Source organism: Takifugu rubripes, chromosome 21 (genome assembly GCF_901000725.2).
Source record: "Takifugu rubripes chromosome 21, fTakRub1.2, whole genome shotgun sequence".
Classification (NCBI taxonomy): Eukaryota; Metazoa; Chordata; class Actinopteri; order Tetraodontiformes; family Tetraodontidae; genus Takifugu; species Takifugu rubripes.
In genome coordinates, this window is record NC_042305.1 from 15,126,954 (window position 1) to 15,144,009 (window position 17,056).

At 43.1% G+C, this 17,056-nt stretch overlaps 2 protein-coding genes and 1 long non-coding RNA gene across 4 annotated transcripts; 1 reads left to right on the forward strand and 2 right to left on the reverse strand.

The window, feature by feature from the left end:
* Window positions 1–3,481: 3,481 nt before the first annotated feature.
* On the reverse strand, window positions 3,482–5,146 carry tal2 (T-cell acute lymphocytic leukemia 2). The gene is made up of 2 exons (XM_003975111.3): window positions 4,934–5,146; window positions 3,482–4,502 (listed from the first exon to the last, which is right to left on the reverse strand). Exon 2 carries the CDS (start codon window positions 4,486–4,488, stop codon window positions 4,150–4,152), a length of 339 nt encoding a protein of 112 aa, XP_003975160.1. The 5' UTR covers window positions 4,489–4,502; window positions 4,934–5,146; the 3' UTR covers window positions 3,482–4,149.
* A 104-nt stretch (window positions 5,147–5,250) lies between these two features.
* On the forward strand, window positions 5,251–10,744 carry LOC115247469 (uncharacterized). Its single transcript, XR_003886528.1, has 4 exons — window positions 5,251–5,437; window positions 5,539–5,630; window positions 10,324–10,472; window positions 10,587–10,744. It is a non-coding gene; the product is annotated as an uncharacterized lncRNA (long non-coding RNA).
* On the reverse strand, window positions 7,579–15,923 carry shoc1 (shortage in chiasmata 1). Of its 2 annotated transcripts, none has more exons than XM_029829073.1 (28): window positions 15,689–15,923; window positions 15,196–15,271; window positions 14,988–15,117; window positions 14,828–14,915; window positions 14,567–14,745; window positions 14,320–14,476; window positions 14,131–14,236; window positions 13,919–14,060; window positions 13,768–13,851; window positions 13,568–13,691; window positions 13,375–13,469; window positions 12,827–13,045; window positions 12,079–12,498; window positions 11,781–11,984; window positions 11,470–11,664; window positions 11,282–11,374; window positions 10,945–11,126; window positions 10,739–10,811; window positions 10,541–10,610; window positions 10,268–10,443; window positions 10,074–10,179; window positions 9,871–9,982; window positions 9,627–9,748; window positions 9,458–9,548; window positions 9,152–9,283; window positions 8,921–9,070; window positions 7,942–8,597; window positions 7,579–7,833 (listed from the first exon to the last, which is right to left on the reverse strand). In XM_029829073.1, exons 1-28 carry the CDS (start codon window positions 15,778–15,780, stop codon window positions 7,743–7,745), a joined length of 4,365 nt encoding a protein of 1,454 aa, XP_029684933.1. In that variant the 5' UTR covers window positions 15,781–15,923; the 3' UTR covers window positions 7,579–7,742. The 2 variants fall into 2 exon arrangements, with proteins under 2 accessions (XP_029684933.1, XP_011614290.2); XM_011615988.2 differs by having other exon boundaries at window positions 7,579–7,828; window positions 7,937–8,597; window positions 15,689–15,921.
* Window positions 15,924–17,056: the final 1,133 nt, after the last annotated feature.

Here is a 17,056-nt window from a genome sequence, read left to right on the forward strand (position 1 = left end):
CTGAATGACTCTGAGACTTGCATTGCATAATGATATTGCAGAAAGTCCATCAAGTGAGCAACAGAAGAATTAATTTATTTCAAACTGTGCTTCCAATTCAGTGGAAATGGTGCTTTTGTGGGGTATAGCATGTCAGTTATGGGTAATGATTACAGCCAAATAGACAAGAAAATACGTGCTGCTGCACCCATTGATCCTGCTAGTATACAGGTAGAAATGGTGAATGATTCATTGCATTTAGGACAAGCTCAAGATTCAAAGTCCAAGTGTTTGATTTTGTGCAACATAACAGTATAACTGTATAAGAGTGACTGTTACTATAGTGAAACATTATCTGAGCGTTGTAAGACTGTCTCTAAATGTAATTCTACTACCTCATGTATTGGCCCTGTGCCTACAGCATTTATTGGGGGGAGCTCATGTATCTGAAGACACGAGAACACCAAAACTGCCGTGGAGTTCCACAGGAGGGCTGCTGCCATACATGCCGCCACCATACATGCTGCCACCATACATGCTACCAGCATAGATGCTGCCACTATACAGGCTGCCACTCGATAACATCAGCAGCGGCACTGCACACATCCAAAACTTTGCTGTTTGTTAATTAACCCAAAACCAGCACCAGAGAGCATATTAGTCCAGTCTTAGCTGCCCTACACTGGCTCCCTGTGTCATTTAGAGTTGACTTTAAGGTCCTACTTCTTGTGTACAAAGCGCTTCACCAAGCTAGGACCAAGCTACATGCTAAACTCCCTTGTTAGCTACCCTAAAGAACACGGCAATTGCCTGCTGCTAGTTTATTGAGGTTGCCTACCAAACCCTAAATTCTAAAATCCTATGATTTGCTGCTTTTCATTCCATCCTGTGCTGTGTTTTATTATTTTATCTGGATCTTTTCTTGCAGTATCTTATTATCATTGTTTTATTGCATATTTGGCTTTATTGTTTACTGTTGTTTTATTTGTTGTTTTTTTAATTTTTTGCTTTTATTGGGAAGCACTTCGACTCTACAATTCTTTTATGAAAGTTGCTATATAAAGAAAGTTTCATCATTATTCATTTTATTAATAATGTTTTGATCCAACTGACTGGAAACAGGTCCAACATTTAGGGAAAGGAGGGGGAGCTAGTGGGGTAAGTGTTTTCTGGGAAGTGTCACTTCTGACGGCGTGGGCGTTTAAAGCTTTCCTCCGTGATCCCTGGCCCCCTGATTAACATTGTAGATGCTGGATTCAGGAGCGCCTGGAAAAACAATACGCATTTGAATATTGGATTCAATGCCTGGTGAGAGAATCAGTGGCCACTGAGATCGCGAGGGTGTGTAATATTTGTGTTCACAGCCCTCTTCACCAGGTGTGTGTGTGTGTGTGTGTGTGTGTGTGTGTGTGTGTGTATATATATATATAAGAGAGAGAGAGAGAGAGAGAGAGAGAGAGAGAGAGAGAGACAAGGGTACATCAGGGCATTTGAAACAAGACGGTCATTGACCAACTGTGTCCTCATATTCCTGCTCCACATTCCTGTTGATTCCTCTGTTCTCTGTTCCGCTCCACCATAGGGTAAGGGTTACAGCGTATTGCTTTTTGAAGTAGACATTTGCATAATCAGATTAAGATGCTCGATTGTCAGTGGGTCCCCCGTCAGAGGGTGCTCCAGAGGAGAGAGGGTGCTGTCCAGCCCAACAATGGGAGCTTCCCCTCCTCTCTCACCCTCCACCCGGCCTGCACCTGCATCCCACCCAGCCGTCCGACCTCAACGGCCGTTCACGATTTGGCTTGCATCCGTGGAGTGGCTGGAGAGGAGAAAGAGAGAGAGAGAGAGAGAGAGAGAGAGAGAGAGAGAGAGAGAGAGAGAGAGAGAGAGAGAGAGAGAGAGAGGAAAGCAAAGAAGGAGCGTGTTCAAGCCTACGAGGGGAGTGGGAGGGCAGGGGTTGAGCAAGATATTTAAACATGCAGAGTGTGAATTGGCTTTAAGGGGATAAAGAGCTCAGGGCCTATCGTTTGGCACCCAACTCCTGAAATTCTTTTTCATGCTCGCCTCAGCCGGGAGAGCGAGGGGCTGCCTGCACTGATCTGCACCATGGTGATAACAGATTCAGACAGTGTGCAAGACACTGATAAGGAAATTCGCTCTCAATAGACGATTACCCTCACAGTGAGGAGAGAGCAGTCAGTCAGGAAAATACACGGTGTGGAGGAAATAAGAAGCACGCATAATTGTCTTTGTTTTTTTTAATTATTATTATTTTTAGTAAGGTTTCACAATCCCACCCTAAAGTTGGAATTGTATCTTTGTGATTGGGAGATTTCCTCAAATAAGGTGTATCTGCACGCTGTCAAATCTCTTTAATCTGATTTAAAATGACACCTGAACAAACAGGTAGCGCAAATCACTGCAGAATATTTATCAAAGAACTGTTATCGCTCCATTTAACATTGCCAAACCCTTCAGCTTTAGCAAGCATTAAAGGTGCTTCACTGCAAACATACAGAAGAGGTTAAACCTGTGCTGACTCACAAAGGAGAGGCGAGGGCTTCACTTGTCTACCATCCTAGTATAAAGCATTCCATTTTATTTTGTTTTATTCCGGATCACAAAGGGTCACCTGTCAGTTCCCACAGGCGTGCGGTCCGTGTATCCAGCTGCACTCTGGCCCATTTACCCACCGTTCGCCAGAGTTTAACAGCAGCAGTGAAACCCAGTGTTTACTCTTGAGCTCAGTTCATTGCAGCCTTTTGCCTAAAAAATGGGGCGCATTTGCTGGATTCACAAAAGGCGATTAGGCACATAAAATACATGACCTCAGTTTAAGCTGAGGAACAATGACAGGGAATGTTACTATTTGAACTAGACTCATTGTTAATTGATCTTGTTTATGGTGATAGCTCAAGTAATTTAACGACATGGCTTTCTTTTTAAAGGTTGTTACTACGAATCTGTATATTTACTTAGAAAGATTAAAATGTAATATAATCGATAATATAAAGTAATATAAGCAAATAATAAGAAAATAAATTGCATGTGTGATTTTTGCATATTCCCTCCAGCCTTTGAGGTTAATTATGGTGCCTGTATTAACCAAAGTGTTTGTAGTAACAAATGGAGGACGTGGTCAGCTGGATAGCGTTTGACTCTGGAATGACCTCAGGCTCTCAGGGGTCACAAGTTAAGCTGCCACTTTTCTCAGGCCTGTGGTCAGTGGCCCAAGAGCAGAGGTCAGCGGTCTGTCCACATGGTCATCACAGGCCTGGTGGATGAAAGTTTTCGGCCTTATTTGAGCACAAACAAAGAAAAAGCTGTGCTGCTCTTAACTCCAGATCAATCAGGATCTTGCATCGTGTCAAACAACGTCATTGCGTTTATATTTACATTATTCTTATTCTTAAATGGGCCAGTTTTAACACGCCTAACTGCCTCGATCAATATTGAATCTTGGCTAAATCAGAGTTCCATTTTTTTCAATTACTTGAAGAAAGTATTGTTGTTCAAAAACCATTTATTAAATAAATACTTCAAATAAATAACACATCATCTATTCACAAGCAAATGAAAATAACTTAAAGAGGTATAGCAGTAGCACATTTTTTTAAGACAATCAATTCATAATCTTTGGCTGCTTGACATGCTTTTTTTTTTTTTTTTTTTACAAAATCTTAAATACAAATAAATATGTAAAACATGACAATTACAGAGAATGTTTCTCACAGAAACCATGACCTTCAAAAGAAAAAGGTCAGATGTTACATAAAAATAAATACATTTTGAAACAAAGTGCATGTCCTTTAAATCAAAAGTGCCCTTGGCTATTTGAGTGAACAAAAATGGCTGTCCTATTCAAATGTGTGCACTGAAATGGGGAAACTCCTTTTTCTTCCTATTTCTTCTAGCGTTCCCTTTTCTCTTCACCTGCGAAAACGAATGATCTCCGGGCAGCTGGTAACAAAAACATTATGAGGGCATGCCTTAAATGTGGTTCACCCATTTAAATAACTATTCATCCCCCCTCCCCTGAGTCTTATTTCCGCGCGTCCACAGATGTGGAAATGTTTCTGCGTTGAAGTCATAAACCTCAGAGGCCAAAGTGACTCTAGCGACTTGAGCTGTGTTTTAAAAGTCCTTCCTGTTGTGCGGCCTGCAGCCGTGGTTCTACCAGGCCTCGGAGCTGTCGCAGCTGGATCCAGGTGAGGGGACCTCTGTGTCACTGGTCAGGGCCCAGGAGTGTGGAGGCGACTGCAGCTGCTCCATGTTCCCCCTGAGCAGGGTGAGCAGGGCTGCAGGGGAGTGGCCCGACTGCTGACCGCTCTGGCTCTCCAGCAGCTGCACCAGGAAGTTGATGTAGCGCATGGCCAGGCGTAGGATTTCGTTCTTGCTCAGCTTCTTCTCTGGAGGGTGGGTGGGGATGAGCTTGCGGAGCTCTGCGAAGGCGGCGTTCACGTTGTGCTGGCGCCAGCGTTCCCTGGTGTTGGTGAACACCTTCCTGGTCATGGTGCTGGGTAGAGCTGCAACGGCCAACCCAAAATGAATCAGGGATTCTGACAGTGATTCCAATGGAGTTCACAAAAGTAAAGGCAAAGAGTGTCTCTGTTATGAATGCCAGCATTATCTATTAATACTAGAGTTCATACTTGCTTCCCTCCACAACAGTCTATATATGATATAATTTTAGGGACAACAGCGCAGGTTGTGGCTTCTTATAAAGAAAAAATTGAAGGGAAAAAAATAAACGAAGAGGTTTTTACTGAACTGCCCGGTTAAAGTACATTATTAGCCATTACATTAAGATTTTCTGCTGGTATAAGATGAATAATATTAAAATATATCCTTCACGTTTATTACATAACACTACAAATGCAGACCAATTGCGACCAATATGTCTTTATATGGGTATTTACCAATTTGCCTCGAAAACAATACTCTATGATTCGCTCACCTGTATTTATGAAGGAATTTACAAAGTATGTTGGATCAAGCTTCTCCTGCAGGTCATTCGTTTGTCCAGGATTCCTGGGTGAATGTCCACATCTTCTGGAGCTCGCTGATGGAGATCCTCAAAGAGCGAGAGGGGAAGAGAGAGTGGAAGAGAGAGAACGAGGGAGGGAGGGATGGGGAACAGAGAGGCTGAGACTGCTGCATGCTCGCATCCTACATTTTATAGCAGTGTGAAGCCCATTGTGTGACGTCGGCCGTGGAGACTGAGGCATTGTGTGAGGTTGGGGGCTCAAACTCCGCCTCCTTTCTGTCATTTACAACAAATCCAGGTGGCTTTATGATCACGCTGGCCACAAATCATCACCTTCAACGGTTTTAACAGTTGTGTCGCAGCACCATTGGAGGGGGATTGTGACTCTTAGGACTGAACAGCCTTTTAAGTGACCATTCGCTGAGCTTTTATGAGTCGTTGTGGTTTAATCCTTGACTGTTTCTTCGACAGAAGGTGACACATGAATTCCTGCTGAAGGGGAAACTGAGACATTCATCTCGCTGATCCGAGTTGCCAACGCTTATTCTATTCCTTTTCTGCTCCTCTGACATTAGGCACGGACAGCCTTTTCCCCTCCACCGTGGAAAATGACCTTGGTACCACCGGCTCCCTCGCCATTGAACTGGGCCTGATTGGGCCACAAAAGGTAAAAATGCCATATCTAGATTGACAGGTGGACAATATGTGTTTTGTTGCGACAATGGTAATCTTGTTGAGCCAGTCCTAGGGGCCGCATATAAATGAGAGGAAACAGAGAGAGCACACACCCTGACTCACCTCTTGCCAACCTTTTCTCCCTCTCCTTCCCCCCCAGTTTTTCGGCTGCAACTTTCAACCCTCGTTCGGATTAGAATTTTTTTTTTTTAAATCTAGTTTAACCAGTTGTCGCTGTCCTTTTTACACCCTTCAAGTGTTGTTTCAAAGACGCAGCCTTCCATGGAAGTCTCTGCGTGGAGTAGGAATTTACATAATCCGATTAGGGGACGGGATTAGCCCCGGGCTGTGGAGAACAGGCCCGCTGGGGCCGTTTTCTAAATCGGCCATTCATGGGTCCTCCTCCTCCAAGAGGCTGCACCTGCAGGCCGAGCATCGCGGCTCTCCGTCTCTACTCGGCCTCCGCTGCAGCCTGCAGCCTCCACGTCTGTATCAACCAGCTCTGACAACAGTAGACAGAGAAAACACCTGAACGCTTGCTGTCGTTTAAGGTTGAAGCTGAACTGCCATCACGGCCGAGGAGCTGGAAAGCCACTTGTAGAATTAGGAAAGAAATGATGAACTGTAGCAGAATGTTTAACGCACAAGTGGAATGTTTGACCAGAAGGTGACAAGTTCCTTTTTGTGTGTAATGACTGCTGCAAAAACGATCACAATCGCAACAAGCCACATTGGGTTTTTTTTATTACTACGATCTTTGCTCTAATAATTCAGCTGATAATAAAAAACAGACTTTTTTAATGCAATTTAATAGAAGCCATTCATGACTAAACCAGAAGGTCTCGTTAATATTACTTCTAATTCTTAATCATGTTCAATAATATCATTTCTTGCTTTATGAATTCATTCCCAATACACATAGATTTAGTTTACAAATTTCTGGGCTTCATCTAGTGCAGCTTTAATTGCCTAGTAAGTATTGTGATGCAGGTTATGTTGTCAAAAGCCCACCTCACTTTAGCTTTCATTATTTATTTATTTATCCATTTCTGTCAGGCAGGAAGGCAAAACTGGGGTCATCGTAAATCAGTGACTGAGAGGAAATGCCCAGGTGACACAGTTAACTGCTGTCTGACATTGAAGATAACTGTGTGACCTTTACGATTGTGGTCAGACCAGGATCCAAACCTAAAAGATAGCTTTGGTTTAAACAGCCTGTAAATTCCCACAATATTTCTCCTGTCTCATTCAGTCCCGGGTTTAAGTATTGTCAGGGGTAATTACTGCACCATTATGCGGCTATTTACCTAGCCTTTTTATGGGGAAGGTTGGGCTTTTGTCCCAGTGCCATTAAAAACCACCATTTACCCTCCCCGATTGTCCACTGCTGGATAGAAGGCAGACAGACAGGCAGAGAAAGAAAGATGTTTGGGGGGGAGCGGGTTATTGATGGCGTTGGCTAGCCGGTGCAGGGTATGGCTGTCCAGAGGCAGGGAGGCTGGGAGTTGATGTCCCCCGGGGTCGTCTTTGTCTGGGGATCATTCCTGAGGGAGCTGGCTTCACTCTGCTGGCTCGTGAAGATAAGCACTCTCTCCACAAGCTGAGGGACCATGATAAGGGGATTGCTTCACTAAATGAAAATGGGGAAAAAAATAGCCCTACCGCTGGAGCTGCTAAAATGAGGAGCTTTATCAGTTTAGCTGGAAATGCCCCCTACTCGATCCCACTCCTCCAATCATAAATCACTGGTTGTTTTCTCCACTGTCCGTGTTCCGTATTAAGGAGAAACAAAAGCGAAACGTGAGCGTTGCTGTAATCTTTCTGCTGAACTGATGAGACCAGCTCATTTATCTAATTATTTTAGGTGAATTATTAAATATTAAAGAGAAAACGCTTGTTTGTAGCATCTAATGTAAATAAAAAAGATGTTTCAACAGCTTGGAAAAGAAAACAGCTGCAGGTTTTATTATTTAGGGTTACATTTGCAAAATGTCTTAAATCATGTAAAGCTATAAAAATGGCTTGAATATTCCAACAACAACACTTTTATTGAGGACAATTTTTTCTTGTTAAACACACATTTAACAAAACAAAACACTGACAACTAAAATAACTTGAGCCTTGTTTGTCCATCACTTCTTCCTGGGACACGCTCGTAGCTTAATCTCCCCCTTTTCCTTGGCGTTGACACTGCAAATAAACACGAACCAACGCTTTAAATTTGGTTCATTAAGATATCACTGCAGATCGGGAAGACAAAAACAGTTGAATTATTCATCTACTGCGACCATACAGCACCTGCAGCCTCACCGCTCCTCTTCCTCTCCTGTCCTAAGCAGCATTTGGTGCCGTATTTAGTAGAAGCAAAGCTGCTGGTGCTGCAATTTCTGCTGGGACTCCACAACAGGAAGTCTGGAGGAGGATGCAGAATGGAGCAAATGTTCTGGCTATCTGAAAAGTGGTCTGCAGAGTTGACAGACATGTAACGGTTGACTGACTGCTGCACAACGGGGCTGCAGCTGAATGTAGAATCCAGCCTGGCTGGACTTTCAGGCTTTGCTTGAACCCTCTGAACAACTCCTCCCAAAGTTCCAGCTCTGCCCTTCCATCCAGTCAGCTTCTTGCTGTCGCCGCCCCTGCGCCTGTTCTCCTCTTGCCACGGATCACTGCTGGTCCAGTCCCTCTGTAGGGGATCGTCCGGGCCACCAAAGAAAGAACTCAGGTCGAGTCTGAAGTCTGTGTTGTCGTCTCCAAAGAAGAAATGGGAGCTCTGGTCAGTGCAAAGCTGTTCTGAATGAGGAACGATGACAGCTTCTGGTTCTGTTGAAAGGTCTTTGAGCTCGGGGCCACAGCTGTCGGTCCAGGAACTGTGTTGAATGTTTTCTTCAGTACCGTACATCTGAGGCTGGGCTGGTTCTGAACATGGTGAGGTGAACATTGAGGTGGTGTCACTGAAAAGCTAAAATCAGAAACAGGAGACGGATGAATTGCTGAAAATATTCCACTTTCTTATTTAATGGGTTGTTTCCCTAGCGGGCATATTTCCGCAACACTGATGGAACCACAACAATACACTGTTTACATTAGAGCTGCGCAGCATTAGCTGACTCTTATCAGCAAAGAGAAAAGAGGAGACCTGCAAGGTCTGGTGTTCTCTGGGCTCTCTCATTAACTGTGTATCAGAAGTATAAATAACATTACATAAACAGTGACATTTAAATGAATTGATGTTATACTGTGGTGGCTTTCCATGGTTACTGAACTCAGTTTGTCTGTGGTCACCTTGAGAACCTTCTGTGGAACCTCAGGGAGCAGCTCCTGCAGCTGGGAAAGAGATGCCCCGAGGAGCCAACGGAACGTCGGCGCTCTCTTTAGCATCAGTTGCCCGACCAGTGGGTTAATACAAGGAAACGACAATAAACGTTTTTCGTCCTGGAAAATAAACAAGGGTGGCACTGATTCATAGTGAACCGAAAAGATTGTCTCAACCACATGAATGTCTGGACAAAGCACCTCTGAGGGAATCACACTCAGCCAGTCCCTGTCTAGGAAGTCAAGAGGATCCTTCTCAGTGGACATCAGAGTGAAAAAGCAGATCCGGCTGATCCATCTGGCTATGTCTGTCACCCCCCACGCAATCAAAACCTGGCAAACATAGTAGATAAGCAGTGTTCCTTCAAGTGCTCAAACAATTAACACAACAAAAAAATTTAATAAAACATTAAAAATGTCTAATATTTATATTACACAAGGAAACCAACTTAACACTGAGCACAAACATCAGAAACCAAGCCAGTGTATAAAGGGTTTGGGTCGTACTTTCACATTTAGATCCTCCAAGTTCTGGTTACTGAACTGTTCCAGGGAAGAATAAACTAACGCCAAGTTACTGAAAGCTGGAGTGGAGAGTCTGCCAACACACAGGCGGGTAATAATGGTCAGTGTTTTGGAAAATGAAGCGTGTGTGTAAGTGTGTGGAGCCACTGACCCTCCTCCCTGGCTGTCTGGACAGTTCAGGATGAGCCAGCAGCAGCTATATTGCAAAGAGAGAGCGCTCAGCCTCATCACCATCACCTCACTGGCTCGCTGCTGACACAGCTCATCCTCCTCCTGCACACAAAGGGAATCTACATTAAATCTCACATTTACCTACAACACATCCCAAAACAACTACCATAAGAATTCCACAGAGTTAAGGAGAAGCGCATACGATATTAAAAATGAGGAACGACCTGGATGACGATACAAGAGCTTTCATCAACTGTGAGTACAGCATAGCGGTGGGTTCCTCCCAGCATCTGCAGGGTCGGGCAGTGCCTCCTCTCAACCACCGTTATATTAAATCTATAAGACTCAGACACGGTTCAGCAGGCAACATTAAGGAATGTAAAGAGTTCAGGTATGATTTATTTTCAGATAAATGTGAAAAATGTACCCCGACTCCAGTGTTTGTAGCAAATGTGGGCAGCTGAGAAGCCCTTCTGTCACAAACAACACATAAGGCACGTTGTCCTCCAGACACCACAGGATTTTTTCTTCCTCTTAAAAAAACAAATCCAAAGCGCATTAATCACTGTATGATGGCAGTGTGTGGGTGTCTTTTACAATGACAATATAGCTGCAGGTAACCAGAGTCGGAGAGGACTGTGTTAAACGTAAAGTGACTGATGCCCTTCTCCTTGCAGATTGCGGCCCACGGTGACTGGCCTGGGCGGTCGTACTCCACCACTAGAGAAAAACGGTTCCAGGGGAAATCTGGACCTATGTGCTGCTCACACACTACCGCACACACAGTGTCCTGCATACTGGTGTATGGGATGGAAAAAAAGAGCAGGTAAATACAGAAAAGGAAACTCTTAACAAGTCAGGCTAAATATTGAACAAAAAAAAAATCAAATTTACCAGCTAACTAAACTGGCACCGTTCAATTTCTTCTTGCCTTCCTCAGGAGACACTGCAGTCACAGCGCCACCTAAAATGACAAAACCCCACACACTTAGCTGCAAGATGCATTTCAGGATTGTTACAGGTTTAAATTTTGCTTTGATCTAAGTTTGTTCTGCAGTAGCTTACAAAAAACTTGAAATAAATGTCACTCACCAGTAACCTGACTCAAGCTGGTAATAATTCTAGACCTACTGTTGTCACAGTCAACTGATATTAAGACAATAACCTGAAGGTAAAGAGCACCGGCATTAAATATTGGGTGATTGTTGGCCATCTTAACAACGCTTAATGTTTTAAATCATTGCAGCTGCATTGTACATATAAAATGTGATAATTCTCTGTCTGTAAAGAACACCAACTCTGGCTGTGGCATCCTGTCCTTTCCTGCTGTGCAGCCACGTAGACAGCTGGTGCTGCAGCTCCAGCAGTTTGAAGTTCGTCTCTGGGTTCTTGTTACTGAGCAAGAGGATGATCTGCAGCCTCTTCAACAGCTGTTGCAGATGCTGCTGTGCACATGCCTCAGCTGCCTGGGTCAGGTACTCTTAAGACCGACAGGAAAAGGAAGTAAACGTCACCATGTCTTCAATATGAAAAGAGGTTTGTTGGGTTGCAAAGCCATGGTTTGGTAACAGAAAAACACTTAGCAGTTTAGTCGACGCCACAGAATTGCTGAGGATTTATCAGTGTGGCACTGACCCAGTGCAGCACTGAGGGTGCAGTTCAGCAGCAGCTCTTTAAACATCACCAATGCATGAATGAGAGCTGCCAGGTTGAAAAGCGCTTCCTGATCTGCACGCAACAGAGAATCGCAGAGATGTTACACCATGAAAAGCATAAAGTTGTCCGACAAATGGGCTCCTGCTTGGTGAAATGACATTATGCACCTGTGACCAGCGCCTCGCTCTGTGCGTGTGCCCTGCAGAACACATTCTCCTGCTGCTTCAGGAGGAAATGCGTTTGATCAGGGTCCAGGCAGCTGAAGTCTCCCCTTACTGGCAAGTCGAGCCCCAGCTGTCTGGCAGACTTCAGAAGGGGCTCAGCAAACTCAAGCAGCTCCCAGTAGGCACGTTTCTGGCTGTCTGGGAAGCAGCATATATTTTATAAAGTGAACTTAAGACATTTTCATAATTTAGAAAGGAGGAAGTTTTACTTCACATGCTTAGAGCATCTAAACTGGAGTTGCTGTGTGTTGCACCTGTGGCCTGGACATCCCTGCTGTACTGGATGACAGACTGGACATGTTGACTGCTGACTTCTCCTGTTGAGTGACAAACTGAGTTCTGCTCTCTGGTAACACTTTCTGAAACGGCACCCGTCGTATATTTCAGCCCGTCGCCTGATTTGTGCGTCTGTCTAAGCGACGGCTGCAGATCAGGTGTCCTTTGGTTCGGCTGTGATGCTGTTTAGAAGTTAAACAAATAAGATAACGATTCATTTCATTTATCTGATAATTGTCTCAAAACTAATAATTAAATAGTATTTACAGAATCTACCAAAAGATGGAATGTTGACAGTTTTCTGTACTGGTTCAACAGGAACTGCCTGTTCTGCTCTCAGCATCATGAAGGTGGACAAACGGTCCAGGGTCTCCTCAGGAAGATATCTGTTCACTAGCACACCTCTGTGATCGTCTCTGATGTCTAGTCTGGGGGATGCCACCTGCCCTAAACTGTATTCTCTCCATTTTGTGCCACCTTTACTTCTTGTGTTAGTCTCAGGAGCAGATATGTCCATAACTTTGGTCTTAGCAGGAAGTTTGGGGAATATTTGGTTTTCAGATGATTTAGATGGGTCGGCAGGCGGATTTGGGGACGTATTTGTGAATGTTTCTCCTTCAAGATGCGTCTCATCTGGAGCCGCTTCTGCACGGAAAGAAGCACTTTCCTGTTTCTTCAGATATATCTTTTCTGTGACTAAGAACAGTGGAGACAAGATGTCAGAAATCCAAATAACTACAGCTTTAGATGCAGGATGTGAAGCATAAAGGCAAAAATTATAGAAACAATTTTGGTAAAAGCTATCCAACTTATCTAAAAAAACATCAATTACGCTGATTTAAAGCATACTTTTTTATGTTTGTTTAAAGAGCAGTAAGACTGTAAATAATCTTCTTAGAGTACGTACATATAACATCCACAATGTTATATGTATTGTATTGTATTGTTATGTTGGTAATATGCTGTTCCACTAAAGCACACAGCAAATCCAAGGAACAAGGTGATTTAATGAAAGGCTCCTCACCCTCAAAGTCTTCAAGTGGCAGTTTCTCGAATTCTTCCACCCTTCTATGCGTGGCAGGGGGAACCTCAGAACCCATTTTCTCTGTGAACTCACAAGTGTTGCACAGAAATACCTGCATGTCTTCACCGGCACAGGTAAGACTTTGCCTCTCCAACTTTAAGGCTTGAAATACTTCAGACATGGACTGGAGGCATACATCTGGTGTACACACGTGTGGTTCTGTAGGAAATTAAGATTAGAATGATAACACCCTTTAGAACACTTTATTTTCTCGAATTGTGATTTTTCTTTAGGTGTCGTGACAGTCTTGAACTCTGACAGAGACTTAGACCCTCTGTGTGGGTTCACCTGTAGTCTCACGCTTTATATTATTAAAGGTGGTGAGCTGCGCCCTCTAGTGGTCTTAGTTGTAACTTGTTTCGCTAAATCATTGTCCACACTGTCGTTACTCCCCGCAGGTTTACTTATGCAGTAATTCCAGGAAGGTTTAAAGACATTTCAGCAAGAGTTTGGTATGTATATGAGGGGTGAGTTGTGAGTGTGCTCACCTGCTAACAGAAAGCCCACCACAGGACATAGATGTTTCTCTGCGTTCCAAAGTCCTGCTTCCATCTCTGTCTGAGTCTTTGCCGACAGTAAAGTTCTGCATGATCAGTAAGCATCAGCGCTATTGCATGCAGGTTCACTAACGGAACGTTGGAAAACCAACCAAAGTTTAGTGCTGTGTGACGGAGCACTCACGGTCTGCAGCACTGGGACAGCTCCTCCATCTGAAGTTTACATGTGGACAGACTGATTTGAGTTAGTCTGGTTTCAGGACTCAAAGTCAAGTCCAGTTCTAGTTCAGTTGGAAGCATGGCATGTCCTTAAAGAGAAGATACCTTTTGAGTGTCCAGCAGATTCCACCAAAATGACCAACAAGTACATACGGTGACATTTACCAGCCATCTCCGACAGGTGGATATTCCACTTGACAGACTCCTCTTGGGTTTCATACTGAGAGATTTCCACTGAGGCTGTTACATCTAAATGGGAAACATTTACTTGTCTGTACTTTATTTGCCTTACTGTATAACTCTATTCTGCATTCACCTTCATTAAGTACATCAAGGACAGGAGGCTGTCCGTCCAGCTGCTCAGGAACAACTGTCAACAGACCACGGATGCTGGAAAATGAGGTGTAGTAGGCCTGGCTCAGATCCACTGTGTCCAACATTGTTGGCAGCAGCAGAGACTGCAGAGACAAAACAATCCAAGCTAAAGCTAATTGATGTGCAGGAAAATCTTTTAAAACCCTGGAGTACCTCTTCAGCCGCCGGAGACTCTTTAGCAAACTTTTCTTGAATGTGTCTGCACATCTGAGTGTAACTGATTTTCACGTCTGGGAGATGTTCATAAGACTCAAGGTTCCTGAAACAGATTTTTTTTTAAAAGAAAAAAAGCAGAGTGAGGAACATGACAAAGAAACCAGGAAAATAACTTCATTTTCCCACCTGAATGCAGAGTCCAAAGTGCCGTCTGTTGATCTCAGCAGAGGGTCGGACACAGGAAGGGTTTGCAGCCTAGACAGCTTCAGTCGTAGGGTGGGTAAGTGTCTCTTAAATTGTGGCAGGTAATCCACAATCATAAGATCTTTGGGCAGGAGGAATTCTTGGAAATATGTTAAAATACTCTCAGTGAGAAAGCAATTTGATTGGTAAGAGACTAATTCCCTTGTGCCTGTTTTGAAAGTCAAATTACCCTCGTTGTCATCGTTGGGTTTTATCTGCTCAGACGTCCACCTGAGGAATGATTCCTGACACGAGTCGAACTGTGACCCTTTTACAAGACAAACGTATTCCTTCTGATCCAGATCCTTCAGCAACCCGGAATTAGAGCTGGGTGTCACCTCGGCATCTCCACTCAGACTTGCGTCAAATCTGAAACGTATAAAAATGCAACATGCAAAGCAGCAAGTGCCAAATGTTGGCCAGAGTGACAGTGTGTGTATAACAGCGGAACCTCTCCGGTGAGTTCCCTTGAATTCTGTCTCCCAGATCTTCCAGGACAGAACCACTGACCAAGAGTTTGCAGCTGGAGGTCACGTTTCCTAAAACAATCAACTCAGCATAGATGCACACTATTTACGATCTACACCAACACCATGAGCCCAGAGATATACCTCTTATCCAGGGTGTTCTGTAGGTGTCCTCAGGCAGTTTACCATCATGAGGGTAGAGGTTACTGGTACCAATGGAATAAGGTGCTGGCAGTGACATCAGATCCATAATAACTTGCACACGGGTGGTTTTCTGAAGCAGAGAAAGGACACAGGAGATCCCACAGGAAAATAAAGCATCCATCTGGGCAGCAACACACTTTAAACTCACCTCAAACGCATAGTCGAGGGCTTTAAAACGGTTAGCAGCAAAAATGTGAGCAGGAAAACTGCTGCCGTTTCCAGACCTTCAGCATGTCAGACAGTAAAACACACATTTATTGTTTAACATTGTTGACGAAAAAATAATAATGAAAAGTGCCCTCCGTTTAGGCCATGCAATGAAACTCACTAACAAATAAACATCCTCACGTTACATTAAATCAACAATACACCGATAACTATTACAAGTAGCATTCGATTACATGACAGAAAACGTAAAATCCCTGTAAATGATTAATTGTTTCAAGATAAATACTGGTTTAAATATTGCGATATTTTAAAATAACTATTAGCAACAATGTAGCTAACTGCGCTGCTACTTAGCGTCGGCGTTAGCTTGTATAAAAGGCCATGACATTTGTTCTTAAATGAACAATCAGCTTCAGTAATTAAAATAAGTCAATTTTGAACAACCATTGAGCACTTATTATCGTGACACTTACATAATGGCTTGTATTTTGGTGTTTCTGGGAAGTGGATTCGTTGAGATTGGTGGAAAGATTAGGATATGAAGGGTGTTGTCTTTTTCCCACATATATTTTTTTCTTTTTTCTTCGTTCCGAATATGCACGAAACAATTTTGTGGTTTAGATTTTAAAATAGTTTTGCTCTTACTGATAATATGTCATTTTAAACTAAATCAAATAAATAAATAACAAACTTTCTTCTTTATCCACAAGAGGACGCTGCACACCACATTTTCGGAAAGAAAGAAAGAAAGATAGATAGATAGATAGATAGATAGATAGATAGATAGATAGATAGATAGATAGATAGATAGATAGATAGATAGATGGATAGATGGATAGAAAGAAAGAAAGAAAGAAAGAAAGAAAGAAAGAAAGAAAGAAAGAAAGAAAGAAAGAAACTCTTGTGATTTAGACAGTGTGTGAGAATAATGGTAGAGAGTAGTGAGATCCTGGTGGGTGCAGCTTCAGACATTACTGGTGACGTTCCAGTCTGTGAATGTGTCTTTTATAGCAAAAACTTTCACACCAGAGTGAAAGTAGAGCCACATTAAACTGCAGCAAATATGCAGAAACACAAGCTGAACACTCCACTGCATTTTAATCAAATACTCAATTGAAACAGGTTATAATTCCTGTTAATAAGAGCTATGCTGGGAAAAAGTCAACAGCAGTAGGTTACATGTTTCTTTTGGCCCAGACTCAGTCCTTTAGAGATGTCAGCCCTATTTCAGTTATTCCCAGACTTGAGGGGTCTTTTGCAAACTCAGATAAGGATGAAACCACCAGCAGCAATAAACCTGACTAAACATCCTTCTAACAAAAGGCTTTACGGGAGAAGTATTGACAGTATTTCATTCAGGATTTCAAACAGACCGTCTTTCAGCGATTCTACTAACAGGTTTTTGTTTAAACACCAAAGCAGTCAAATATTAGAGGACTATGAGATATTCCCGGAGATGGGGTAAAATATTAAAACCTCATAATTGAATCAAACGACAGAGTACAAAGGCGTACTGACGTTAAAGTCATCAAGTTAAAAGTCACAGTTGTAAATCATTAATCCATGTCAGATGGCGTTTGTTTGGGGAGGAGTGATCAGCTGATGACTCCCTCCATTTAAGGGCAGCAGGGAGAAATGAGTGCTCACAACGAACCTATTAATTATACTTTAAAGCTATTAATGCATGTTATATGCAAAACGTTTTGGAGTGAAAGTCACCATAAAAAACCAAGCTAGCTGAACATTGGTCATATTCTACCCAGCCTCGAGTGGAGGGCATAAACCTCTGAGATGATAGATGTTCATTATCTCCATATTTCACCTGACTTAATTATCACAGT